A 13,885-nucleotide genomic window follows, 5' to 3' on the forward strand; every position below is an offset into this window, starting at 1 on the left:
TATTGGCCAGGACACTGGGGATAACTCCCCAGCTCTTCTTTGAAAATAGTGCCATGGGATCTTTTACGTCCACTTGAGAAAGCAGACGGGGCCTCAGTTTAACGTGTCATCCGAAAGGCAACAAAGAGTCAAGTAGGAAAGTGAAAATAGGAGGGAGGAAACACAGGTAGATAAGGGTATAAACAGGGATACACAGGCCACGATTCCCCCTACCTCGGCGGGTCTGGTGAGGCCAGGGTCAGTGGTGGGTTGCGACCCCTCTGATGGCTCCAGCCCACTGTCCAAAGTGATCTTGCACTGATTGGGCTTGTTAAGCCCGCCCTGCGTGTTTCTCGGCCAATTGAAGGAAGCGGGTCTGATTACGTCACTTGATGACGTGTCATCAGCCGGTTTCCTTAAAGGGACCATGCGCAAATTGATTTTGACAGTTGTGCTGTCAGTGTTCTGCAGCATTGAGGTGCTGCAAACACTGACAAGCATTGCACAGAGGTGCACGGCTGCATCCAGGCTCTCCCATGACTCCCTCCATATGCTTATGGAGGGAGTCACAGCACGCAAGGAGGTCCTCTTCCCTTCCAATGGGCGGAAGAGACCGTCCCAGGAGATCACACAGCCTGGTTGCACATTGCACAGGACACAAGCAGGGATGTCGTCAGGAGGACCAGGCTGCAGTGGCACAAACCTTTATATGATCTCAGTAGATCACAAAACATTACTGCAAAGCCACACTCAACCTCATCCTGCTGTGCCACTCACTACATCCCCATCACTCTGCCTTCCCTACCCTACTCCTGCACATCCTTACTCACACCAACTTACCTTGCACCTCCACCTCTATCTACATTATCACTTCCCCATCGCACTAGCCACCACTCACACTCCCTCCCCCCATCCTAGTCAAATCATACCAACTAACACACAAGGGTAGGCACTTGGGTGTTTTAGCCAATGTTCATGTTAAGTTTCTGTTAATGTGGTCAAAAATTGAAACTTTATTTTCAACACTTTGCATTCTTGGACAGATTTGTGTGCACCTTTGGACGTGGCTTAGTGAGTTGCAGTGAATGGTGAGACATAACGGTACCCCCCCCCCCGCAATGGTGATTAGTATGAAAGGAATGGCATTGCAGGGATGCTTTGTGGTGTTGGTGTGGTGCCAACCTGGCACATCATATGGCAGCCAGGGTGTACAGTGTCCAGTGAAGTAAATCTGGCTATGGTGAGGCTATCTCAGGCCTCCTGCCCAGCAATGTGCTCAGGTGCTGATGCCTTGTCATGTGCAGCATCAGTTAATCGCAGAGAAGATTGGTGTTGTTGTTGGGGCTGATCGTTGTAGGATTCTGAAGATGAAGGTGAGAGAGTTTCAAGGGCACCGATGCTGATGGAATAGGTAGCAGGTGAAGTTGAGATGACAGAAGCACTGTCAATGGTAAGAGAGGTTGTTCCAATGAGGTGACAGTGGATAGAGTTTGCTCCAAACACATGCAAGCTGCATAAAGCTCAATCTGTCTTCCAAATGCAGTAAGCAACAGCTTCTGACCTTGGAAAGTGAACAGCTGTGAAATGGGAGCTGTTCTAGCACATTTGCAGCTGTCAAGTTAAGAAATGATCCCATGGTGACAACTCCCGACCTGCTTACCTGACGTGATCCCCGAGCAGCAGGGAACCCACAGGTGAACTTAAACTATTTTAAGCTCACCTTAAATTTTACAAGTGGCTATTAACAAGCTCTTAATTGGTGTTGGGTCTGTTCAGCGATGATAGACCCAACATCTGGGAAAGTCTGATGGTGGCAGGTTGACAGTAGGTTGCCTACCTGGTCAAAGAAAAATTTCACACCCGACCTGCCACCTCCTGAAAAATTCCCCCTCAGTCATTCATGGGTGATCATTTGAGACACGATACCATCTTGGAGATTCCTCTTATGTAGTACCAGACCATTAGACTATAAATAGATATCTACAATAGTATGCAGTGTAAAGAAAATGGTTGTAACTTTGTTTATATTCAGTTTTACTGTATCTTTTTTCACCTTTGAGAACATAGACAGTACTGTTTATGTATTTTGAACAGCAGTTTGGTATTTGCCAAGCTGCATCTTTAGTAATGATAGTGTAAAGCCCATTAGTGCAGTAAGTGGATTTAAAACATTAAAATAAAAGACTAATATTGACATAGTTGTGGCTAGAATCTTATTAAAGAACCATATTAACCTAAAACACTAATCACTGCACTTGTGTTAACCACATCAAACTTGTATACTCAGCTGGGTTAGGGGAAAACTTGGAGAAAAATGTGTATGAAATTTGGCTGCAATTCCTCTAGTTGTTTTATGCAACAACATTGTAAGTGAACTTATGAAACTTGCTCTAGTTCTCCCATTTTTCACAAATATTGTAAAAGCTTTGTAATAGAAACCAAACATTCCTCTGGAGTCTATGTTACAAATCACAAACAGCAAAGTACCAGTTGATTTATTTATTACTTAAAATCTGCTACAGATGGTGAGAGACACACAAGAGTAAAAGTAAATTAACAGGATGAGATTAGTTATCACAGGCTGCAAGTCTCTTATGACTAGCTCTATAAGCATATGGTATTGTGTCATCTACTTAGCACAGGAAGCCAAAATTTTCCTGCCTAAAGGTAGAATTTTTTTTGTTAAGACATTGCAAATAGATGTTTACACTAGTGCCAAGGGTGTTCAGCACGCATGCTTCGAGCAAAAAAAGCCATGGAGTAGAAATTTGTCTTGGGCCGTAGTTCAAAATGGCCAGTGTTGCATCGGCTGCCCATTATAGGCCCTGCTTGATATTCAGTTTTGTTGAAGTCAATGGAACTGAATATCAGGCAGGGAGCATAACGGGCAGTAGATACGATACCGCCCATTTTACAGTACTTCCCATGGCAATTTTCTACCTCAATGGGTTCTATATTACATCTTTATGTTGGGGGGGGGGGGGGGGGTGGAGAAAAAGGAAGAGAAAGCATCAAAGGTAGACAATACTTCCTTCACAAAAATGTAGATTCGTACGTTAGTACACAGTGGCCTGGAGTGGTGGGTCAAGGGCTGGATCCCACATATTAAACGGCTGATCTCACCTATAGCATTGAGTGCAAACACGGAGCAGAGGATAGGTTCTCCTCTCCTGGAAGGTGTAGTTGAGGGAATGAAGCATACCCTAAAACAACTCTAGAAGTGTATGGAGATGCAGGAGATTAAACCTAGGACATTTTACATGCAAAGCACGTGCTCTACCACAGAGCTACTTCAACTGTAGATCGGAGTCAGCAAATTGTATTTTTTTTCCTCTGCAGAAGCCTTTACAAAACACACCCCCACCATGCCACAATGAGCAATAGACAAAATGATGCAAATCCTTTTATGAAAAAGGTATTTTGTTTGGGCCATATTTTTATTAGCATTTGAAAGTTTCTCTCCCCTCATGAGGCATAAGATTTTGGTTGCAAAACTTTGTGAACTATTACTGTCCTTAGCCTAGTTCACTAGGTTTTAATCAACCTCCTTCCTATATGTAGCAATGTTGGAGAGTGGTGTCCTTTCTTCTCATGCGGATATTATGGGCATGATCTTGCCAGCCCAGGGAGGCGGGACTGCCAGGAAAATGGCAGAATTTGGGGGCGGGTTCAACCCACCTCCATGGCATCTTGCCAGGAGGCAGGTAGCCATCCTGCGCCAGGTTCTGTCTCCTTGGAGGCGGGAAGGGATTAAAGCCACTTAATTGCCTGTTAACAGGTAGTTAATAGGCAGAAAATAGGATTATCCCCTTTTTGCCCACACAAGGGCAGGCTTCCCAAAGGCTCCGAACCCCACCAGGTCACCAAGGCGAGTAGGGGGTCTTCAGGGGTCCAAAAGTGTGCTGTGGAGGTAAGTGATGGGTGCAAGCATGGAGAGGCGAGTATGAGGGAAGTGCAAAATGTTAGTAAAAGTCTACTTACCTTTGTTTCTTCCTGCAGGCTTCAGTCGGTGTGTATGCGGAGAGTCTCGCACCTCCGTGGTAGAGATGACAGATGGTCGTTGCATTCTCCAATGCAACAACCATCTCATTTCTGCAAAAGAAAGAGGTTTGTGAGGTCTTGAATTCAAGACCTCAAACTACAGAGAATGTCACTGTTGACAGCTTCAGAGCCATCAAACGATGACAATTCATCTGTCAAAAATTTGACAGAGGAAACGTCATATTGACGTCCTCTGCAACCAGCTTTCCCTTAATTGGCCTGCTAAGCCTGCTGGGTGAGCTTAACAAGGTCAATCAAGGGAAAATAGCGTGGGTTGGCCAGAAGTTGGAGGCGGGACTAAAACCTGACAAGTGGGAGTCCCGCCTCCAAAAGCTCTCCCTTGAGAAAAATCACCCCCCTGTATCTAGCACAATATTTAAAAAACATTAAAATGTTTGTATAACCCAAAGGGACCATCGGCATTCAAAAACTCAAGACACACAAAAGGAAAAAAAACAAATCAAGATTATGTTTTGTGGGAGGGGGGCCAGCTGGCTTTTAATAAACTTCAGGAATTTTAGAAACCACTGCTTTCATGCAACATGGAAAAAAATTAAATAACATCATGACCAATAAAAAGCATAACAGATAATAATCAATTAGCAAATAAGTTGCTTACAGAAACATATGTAGTCTGCCCATTTTTTCCCCACCATACTTATGCTGCAGGAAATGAGCTACGATTGAGTTTTCATTTGCAAAGCTTTACATGCTTTAGTCCACAAACAAGAAATCCACGGTCCTATTTATTTGGGGCTAGATTTACATTAAATTCCCCAGAGGTGAAACACAGGAATTTAACCCAATGTATCATTCAGGATCTAATTTTTAAAAGTTGGGTGGATTCCTCTGAAAGCAAGACACTTGTAACAATAAACTTGTTTACTCATTAGTTATAGTATCAGTACGAGCTTAGGTTGTTAAACTACCATCTGAACTACTTCAGTCACGGGGGTGGTCCAGTTCCCTAAAAATTAGTTTAAATTTAGTGAATCACTGCACAACGTTAAAGTAAACCTCAGCATGCAATGGTCGCTTGTTTTAATCCTGTGACACTTTAAAATTATTTGGAGGAGCGACAAACATTAGTAAGTCCAGGCCAGATTCAACTTTTAGCTGCTGCGTTGACTGCAGCTATTAAATTAGTGACATCACATCTGAAGCAGACTGAAACTTGGCTGGTCTGTGCAAGCAAACAAGCCTCCAGCAGTACTCTGGAAGGCTTACCTACACTACTGGAGCATTAATGGCATTGTAGTTTTACAATAACATGCAGCACGAGGAAGACAAACTGAACTTTGATTTAGTGAAATAGTGCAGAACAAAACTTGTGTAAATACTGAGTGAGTGAGGAGAAATGTAACTGCCAAGCTCTTGCAAATCCCATGCAACTAAATCACCACTTGTGAATTCAATGCACTAAAATTAGATTTTGGACCATGTTATATCATCAGTCTTCATTCATTTCTACTTGTGTTACTATATTAACCTTAAAACACTAGTCATAGTGACTTTAAAAAATAATACGGTACATGAAGTAGCTTGTGCCAAGCAATACAGAAGCTCTAGAAAACATTTGTTGTTTGTATATACAAACATAGTGTTGTAATCTGAATAACTACTAATGGAACATCAGGAATTCAGCAAATACATTGTCGGTATTAAGCGTGGCTTGCTTTGGTTGCAGACTTTCACTACTCTTTTACTGGGTGTTGGCGAGTGCACCAGCTCCTTGACCAAAGCCAAATCCTTTAGGTCCAAAGTTTTTACTATAACAAGCTATGGAAGAAAAAAGATTTAAATTATGCAAACTTTAAAAAAATTGAAGAATTTCACAAGCATCTATTGCTCATTTAAAAGATATGAAAGTATATGAAAACAACTTCTACACAAATAAATCCAAACTGAGTGGCTCTAATACCAGGAGCAAGAAGGGAAGTTAAGTAGAATATTTTTACCTGAAGGGCAACAGACAAGTAAGAGGGCCGTTGAAGCAAATAATATAATTGGGCTCAGGAGGCAATAAGATGCTCAATTAGCCTCTGTGCCTCCCGCCCAAGCTCACTGACGAAGAATGGCCACTAGGTGAGGTACAGAAGATCATGCGCTGCTTGAGGAACTTCAAGCCAACACTCACTGCATTTGGAAGATGGATAAAAGGAAATTTAGACTACTGCAAAGACTAAGAGGATGGGGATTACTACTATAACTATTTCAGGTACAAGAACAGAGCAGTTTATACATTGTAAAACTTTTAGATATGTATTCTGTTAAAAGATTCCAACAGGAGGAAAATACAAATGGGGCAAATGTCCCACTCGATAGATTAGCTCAGAACAAGAGTTCTGTCCATCCAAACTAATAATAATAAACTTTGTCATCGTTAGTGCACAAGTGCAGTACAACGAAATGTAGGCTTGCGGCTCCCGAGAGTGTACATTTTGATTAAGACATTTAAACATTCAACATTCATTTGGCTTGTAATACATTAACATTATAAAGTGCATTGGCAGATGTGCAGGCTTTAGAGTTTATTTGTGGAGTTCAGTAGGATGACAGCCCTGGGAAAGAAGCTGTTCCTAAATCTGGTCGTTCGGGTGCGAATGCATCTGTAGCGTCTCCCAGATATATGGCAAACATGGCAGTAAATTTTCACACTGCAAGAATTGGTTGGAGTGTCCTAGGACCCCGAATTTCATGCTAAAAAAGGGGCCTGCCAGCAAGACAGGTGAGCACTTCAGGTGCCCAGTGGTGGACCCTGTTCAAAATGTCTTTGCATTGGTCTTAACGGTGGCAAGACTACAGACCCCATTTTGAAGCAGTTACCACCCATTGAATCTTGGAGAGTTATATTTCCACAAGCACTGGCAGCCACCCACCAGCTGACAGTATTGCCAACTGAAAATCAGCTAACTCAGCACAGATTGGGAATTACCCCATAGTTTAAAAAAAAAAATCATCCCTGCAATGGACCAATGATGTTTGAAATATTTAATTATTTTACTTTTTTCTATGTGCAGAATTCACCAAAGACAGCGATTTTGGAGCTGTAGCTGAGAATTAAAACAGAATCAAACCTTTGCAATAGATCTCGCCATCCTTGTCAGCCAATGTTGTGGACTCCAGGCCTTTACCACACTTGGCACAGCGGAAACACGCCTTGTGCCAGGACTAAAACAGGCAAAGACAATAGAATTACACAGAATAGTACCAATAATAAATCCAATCATCAGAACCACAATCCTGCATACAAATTAAAGACCCCCTACAACCTTCTTAAAAGATTGAAAGCATAAGGCTTTATAGGAGAGATTTATTGACTAAATTACATTCACACCTCTGAAATGCTACCAATGGCATATAATATTAGGTTTTCCCTTTCCATCAGCAATAGTCTATGCCAGGCAAGTGAAAAATATGAACTGAATACAATCAGTTACTACACCAGTTTCCCCATCATAAGCCAAGTCCTGCTGGATCCTACTACTGTACATTTATTGTTTATGCCATAGCTCAGATAGGGAGATTTTATAAAATGCTTACTGGACAAACAACTTCAGTTTAGGAGAGTACATTGTAATTCTGATGAATACATTGCTAGAGGAATGGTGCAAGGGGGAGGGATGCAAATTCCTGGGACATTGGAACCGGTTCTGGGGGAGGTGGGACCAGTTCAAACTGGATGGTTTGCACCTGGGCAGGGCTGGGACTGATGTCCTTTGGGGGGGGGGGGGAGGGAGGAGGAGAAAAGTGTTTGCTAGCGCTCTGGGGAGGGTTTAAACTAAAATGGCAGGGGGTTGGGAACCTGAGCAGGGGGACAGAGGAAAAAAGGAAACAAGGATAAAAGCAAAAGATAGGAAGGAGAAAAACCAAAAGTGGCAGTCAGAGAAATCAACGGTTTAAATCAAACATGGCCAGAGTAAATAATAATTCTAATAGGTTTAAGAGCGTTAAAAAAAACAAGCCTGAAGGCTTTGTGTCTTAACGTGAGGAGCATTCGTAATAAGGTGGATGAATTAGCTGCGCAAATAGAGGTAAACGAATATGATTTGATTGGGATTACAGAAACATGGCACCAGGGTGGCCAAGGCTGGGAAATCAACATCCAGGGGTATTCAATATTCAGGAAAAACAGGCAAAAAAGGAAAGGGAGGTGGGGTAGCATTGCTGGTTAAAGAAGGGGTTAACAATTGAAAGGGAGGATATTAGCTCTGATGATGTGGAATCTGTATGGGTAGAACTGAGAAATACCAAGGGGCAGAAAACATTAGTGGGCATGGTATATTGACCTCCAAACAGTAATGTGGAGGTTGGGAATGGCATTAAAAAGGGAAATTAGAGACACGTGCAATAAGGGCACAGCAGTCATCATGGGTGACTTTAATCTACATATAGATTGGGCTAACCAAATTAGTAACAACATTGTGGAGGAGGAATTCCTGGACTGTTTATGGGATGGTTTCCTGGGCCAATATGTCGAAGAACTAACCAGAGATCAGGCCATCTTAGATTGGGTATTATGTAGCGAAAAAGGATTAATTAGCAATCTTGTTGTACGAGGCCCCTTGGGTTGGAGCGATCATATGATAGAATTCTGATGGAGTGAAGTAGTTGACTCAGAGACTAGGGTCCTCAATTTAAATAAAGGAAACTACGATGGTCTGAGGCGCGAGTTGGGTAGGATTGATTGGGGAATATCACTGAAAGGGTTGACGGTGGATAGGCAATGGCAAACATTCAAAGACCGCATGGATGAACTACAGAATTTGTTCATCCCTGTTTGGCATAAAAAAGTGATTCAGCCGTGGCTAACAAGGGAAATTAGGGATAGCATAATATCCAAGGAGAGGACATATAAATTGGCCAGAAAAAGCATTAAACTTGAGGATTGGGAGCAGTTTAGGATTCAACAGAGGAGGACAAAGGGATTAATTAAGAAAGGGAAACAAAATAGAATGAGAGTAAGCTTGCAGGGAACATAAAAACTGACTGTTAAAGCTTTTATAGATATGTGAAGAGAAAAAGATTGGTGAAGCGTAGGTCCCTTGCAGTCAGAATCAGGGGAGTTTATAATGGGGAACAAAGAAATGGAAGACCAATTAAATACATATTTTGGTTCTGTCTTCACAAAGGAGGACACAAATAAACTCCCAGAGATATCAGGGAACATAGGGTCTGATGAAAGGGAGGAACTGAAAGAAATCAGTATTTGTAGGGAAATGCTGTTAGGGAAATTGATGGGATTGAAGGCCAATAAATCCCCAGGGCCTGATAATCGACATCCTAGTGTACTTAAGGAAGTGGCCCAAGAAATAGGAGATGCATTGCTGATCATCTTCCAACATTCGATGAAATCTGGAACAGTACCCATGGATTGGAGGGTAGCTAATGTTACCACACACTTCAAAAAAGGTGGTAGAGAGAAAACAGGGAATTACAGACCGGTAAGCCTGACATCAGTAGTGGGGAAAATGCTAGAATCCATTATAAAAGATGGAATAGCAGAGCACTTGGAAAACAGTGACAGGATCGGACAAAGTCAACATGGATTTACAAAAGGTAAATAGTGCTCGACTAATCTACTGGAATTTTTTGAGGATGTAACTGGTAATAGATAAAGGGAGAACCAGTGGATGTGGTGTATTTGGACTTTCGATAAGGTCCCGCATAAGAGATTAGTGTGTAAAGTTAAGGCACATGGGATTGGGGGCAAGGTATTGACTTGGATAGAGAACTGGTTGGCAGACAGAAAGCAAAGAGTTGGAATAAATGGGTCTTTTTCCAAGTGGCAGGCAGTGACTAGTGGGGTACCGCAGGGATCAGTCCTTGGACCCCAGCTATTCACAATATATATTAATGATCTAGACAAGGGAACTAGATGTAATATCTCCAAATTTGCAGACGACACAAAGCTGGGTGAGCATGTGTGCTGTGAGGAGGATGCTGAGAAACTACAGGATGAGTTGGACAGGTTGGGTGATTGGGCAGAAGCATGACAGGTGCAATAGAATGTGGATGAATGCGAGGATGTTCCCGATGGTCAGGGAGTCCAGAACCAGGGGTCACAGTCTAAGGATAAGCGGTAGGCCATTTAGGACAGAAATGGAGGAATTTCTTCACCCAGAGGAGTGGTGAACCTGTGGAATTCTCTACCACAGAAGGCAGTAGAGGCCAATACATTAAATATATTCAAGAAGGAGTTGGATATATTTCTTAAGGCTAAAGGGATCAAGGGGGGGGATGGGGAGAGGGCAAGGACCGGGTACTGAATTTGGATGATCAGCCATGATCGCATTGAATGGAGGAGCAGGCTCGAGGGGCCGAATGGCCTACTCCTATCTTTCTATGTTTCTAAATTATCATAAAGATAAAAGAGGAAAAATAAACTTTAAAACAACATTTACTGGTTATTTGATTCTCTAGCAACATTCCATGTTCAAATCTCTGGCGGTGATCAACTTTAGCTGTAGGACTTCAAGGAGATAGGCCTCAATATACTCAAGACCTGACTTTAACCAGAGATCAAGAATTGGGTGGGCCGGGGCGTTGGAGAAAGAAGTTAGTTTTTTTTTTTTAAATTAACTTTTTGGGCCTGTTCTAGTCCCAGATCCTCCTCCCACTGTCTTCACCTGGCAGGATTCCCCACTCAGGCCACAGATAAAATGGCAGTCAGGGTCCGATGGCATTTTCAGGCCCATATCTGCTTCAAGTGGGTGTGCTCGCCGTCGCTTAGAAATAGAAGGCAGCGGGATCGGTGCAGGATGTCATCAACCTGGTTTCCACCAGTTAAAAAAAAAAAAAAAAATCACCCTTCAATCTCAAGTTGCCCATTTCAAATTAAAATTGTGCAAAAATCACCTCGTGTCACTTTGTTTAAACTCCTTCATATGAATCTTGAGCAAAAAAAATGTTGAACTAACAGGAGAATATTAATTATCAGATTTTTTTTTTTTTTTGGTCTTATACCTTCAACTATATAAACATAATTTTTTTTAAAGTGTGCAGAAGAGAGAATGCCAATCTCTGAGTGAGCCATTACCTTGCCAGCTCCAATAATCTTCTCCGCAGCATAAACTGACTGTCCACATCGAGGGCACTTTTCCGAACTGGCAAATTTCTGAGCAAATTTGGAGTCATTGATGTTGGTGGTTGGGCAATGAGCTGGAGATCTGTAAATGCAAAGTTTTAGACTGAAAATTAGAAGTTACAGTAGACCATATCTACAGTTAAAGCAGACTAAACATTTAACAATTAACTGTCCATCTATGTATTTCTAAAATAGATATCCAAGTGCTAGACCAAGAGTTGTCAGGGCTTAATTAGCCTAATCATCTATCTAGTTTCTCTGTACAACTTTATATTGGATGTGCATACTTAGACTGGATTAATGCAGGTCACAAGTCGCAATACATGGTGGCATCAGCTGTGGACATGGAAGAGGAAGAAAGAGAAAGGAGAGTTCCAGTGGCACCACGATTCTGGCAATTGCCTAGACTGATAATTCTGGGCAGAACTCAAAAAGCTAGAAAAAAAAGCTTCTTCACATCACAACCAAGGAAAGTGGCTATAAAGTCATCAAATTAACCCCCATGAATCCCAAATGATGATAGAAAATTTCATTCCACTCCCCCAATTGGGATGCTTGCTCTCTCGCTCTGTGCATAGCATCCACAGCAGGCTTCAGCACTGGGCACAATCGGCCCAAAACCCATCACCCCAATCCCTCCTAAAACAGAATTCAATTATTTCCCTGAATGTTAAGGGATGCAACCAAACAGAAGAAAATCCTGATTTACCTAAAAAAACACTTAACACATGCATGGCAGTTCTGCAAGATACTCACCTGACATACTCAAAACATGCCAAGCTTATAAGTGACTTGAGGCTAAACAATGACAGCATCTTATTCACCCAAGAGCAGAAGTGACCATACTGAACAAGATGTACACTATATGGACTTGGTCAAATTGCTCTGCCCCAGAATTAACTGCTCTCCATTTTACGATTCCGTTTTTAACCATAAATCCTATTTCAACTGCAATTCATTCTGGGGACAATATTCATACAAGAATTGTATTACAGTATCTAGAATTCCTGTACTGTTAGTGAACATCTTTCATGCACTAGTTTTTCCACAAACCAATGACACTCAAGACAATTGCCATGACTGATTTATTTTCAAAGTTGAAAATTTCTTCCCTGGAAACAAGGGTGGGTAGGAAGCCAGCTCAAAGGCCAATATCAAGGTCACACCAGTAGTTACTGAAAGGCTGACCTCTACTGTAGTGTGTCCAATAGCCCAGCTACAGTTGCAAACTCAATGGGGGGAAATATGCAAGTGACAACCACCCATTTATTACTGGAAAAATGGGTGGCTAGCGGTTGAAGATTGGGGAGGGGGGTGGGACACCTCGGCCATCCAATTGACGCCCAAGGCCTATATGAAGCAATTTTCAGGCAAGCCTGTAAATGGAACAGCAGCTTGTTTCAGGAAACCTGCCTGTTTCATTGTGTTCACTCTAGAGATAAAAATGTGTGGAGCGTTTTAATTTTAGGGCCAGGAAGAGCAGGAGTGCGCCACAAAAGGTACCATGGCATGCTGCCAGCCCATACTCCACCCCCCTGGGACCTGCTTCCCCAGGTCTGACCTGCCAACTGGCTCAGCATAGGAGCTGGCCAATTACCCCACCCTCCCACAACTAGAGAGCTGCAGCGGGATGCCCATTTAGCACCTGCAGCTCACGGACAGCATTCAAATGTGGCCCAAACCCCAAAAGTGGGTCAAGCCTCCTAGCGCTGGCTTTGGGCAAGCAGCACAGCCGTGCCACCTACTTCGGGCAGAATTAAAAATCCGACAGCGAGGTGAAACTTCTTTCGAATCAAACTTGGTCGGAAAGGAATCAGAATAGAACTCAGCACCACGTTATTAACTTCTGCACCTCCGATTTAAACAAATGTTGCTTGGTGTTAAAGTGGAATTAAAGCACAGCAGTGAAGCCATTATTTTCCACTCCTCTATCCATCCAATTACAGTGAAGGAGTCTCAGCTGTTTCACGATCTCCTAACTCGATTAAAAACAGTCGCCAGGAATATTTTTTACAATCAAGAATTGAATGACAGTTCATTAATCTTATACTGGAATTTTTTTTTTTTTTTTTTTTTTTTTTTTTTTAAAAAGGACAAAGCAATACAAGTGTGATAAAGAGCTGATAACACAGGGGAAACTACTGCAATTTACATCCCTTTTAAATGCACTTTTCTGAGCACCAGTTATTAATCATTAAGTATAAAACATATTACAGGCAAGGAAAATGCTAGAGTCCATTATAAAAGATGTAATAGCAGAGCACTTGGAAAACAGTGACCAGATCGGACAAAGTCAACATGGATTTACAAAAGGTAAATCGTGCTTGACTAATCTACTGGAATTTTTTGAGGATGTAACTGGTAAATTAGATAAGGGAGAACCAGTGGATGTGGTGTATTTGGACTTTCAAAAGGCTTTCGATAAGGTCCCGCATAAGAGATTAGCGTATAAAGTTAAGGCACATGGGATTGGGGGCAAGGTATTGACTTGGATAGAGAACTGGTTGGCAGGCAGAAAGCAAAGAGTTGGAATAAACGGCTCTTTTTTCGGAGTGGCAGGCAGTGACTTGTGGGGTACCGCAGAGACCCCAGCTATTCACAATATATATTATTGATCTAGCCGAGGGAACTAGATGTATCTCCAAGTTTGCAGACGACACAAAGCTGGGTGGGCGTGTGTGCTGTGAGAAGGATGCCGAGAAACTCCAGTATGATTTGGACAGGTTGGGTGATTGGGCAGATGCAATAGAACGTAGATAAATGCGAGGTTATCCACTT

The 13,885-nt window shown here is 42.3% G+C and overlaps 1 protein-coding gene across 2 annotated transcripts in view; it reads right to left on the bottom strand.

Moving 5' to 3' along the window:
• Positions 1 to 2,463: 2,463 nt before the first annotated feature.
• LOC147105262 (cysteine and glycine-rich protein 1-like) overlaps positions 2,464 to 13,885 on the bottom strand; it is a 35,927-nt gene continuing 24,505 nt past the window's right edge. For both annotated transcript variants that reach the window (XM_086011438.1, XM_086011439.1), the window contains exons 4-6: positions 11,060 to 11,189; positions 7,098 to 7,191; positions 2,464 to 5,799 (exon numbers count right to left, since the gene is read on the bottom strand). In XM_086011438.1, the coding sequence (XP_085867564.1) occupies positions 5,723 to 5,799; positions 7,098 to 7,191; positions 11,060 to 11,189 (301 nt within the window). In that variant the 3' untranslated portion in view covers positions 2,464 to 5,722. The remainder of the gene's footprint in view (positions 5,800 to 7,097; positions 7,192 to 11,059; positions 11,190 to 13,885) is intronic.

This window comes from Somniosus microcephalus, chromosome 18, assembly GCF_052327205.1.
Source record: "Somniosus microcephalus isolate GS21.2 chromosome 18, FLI_Smic_1.0, whole genome shotgun sequence".
Lineage (NCBI taxonomy): Eukaryota > Metazoa > Chordata > Chondrichthyes > Squaliformes > Somniosidae > Somniosus > Somniosus microcephalus.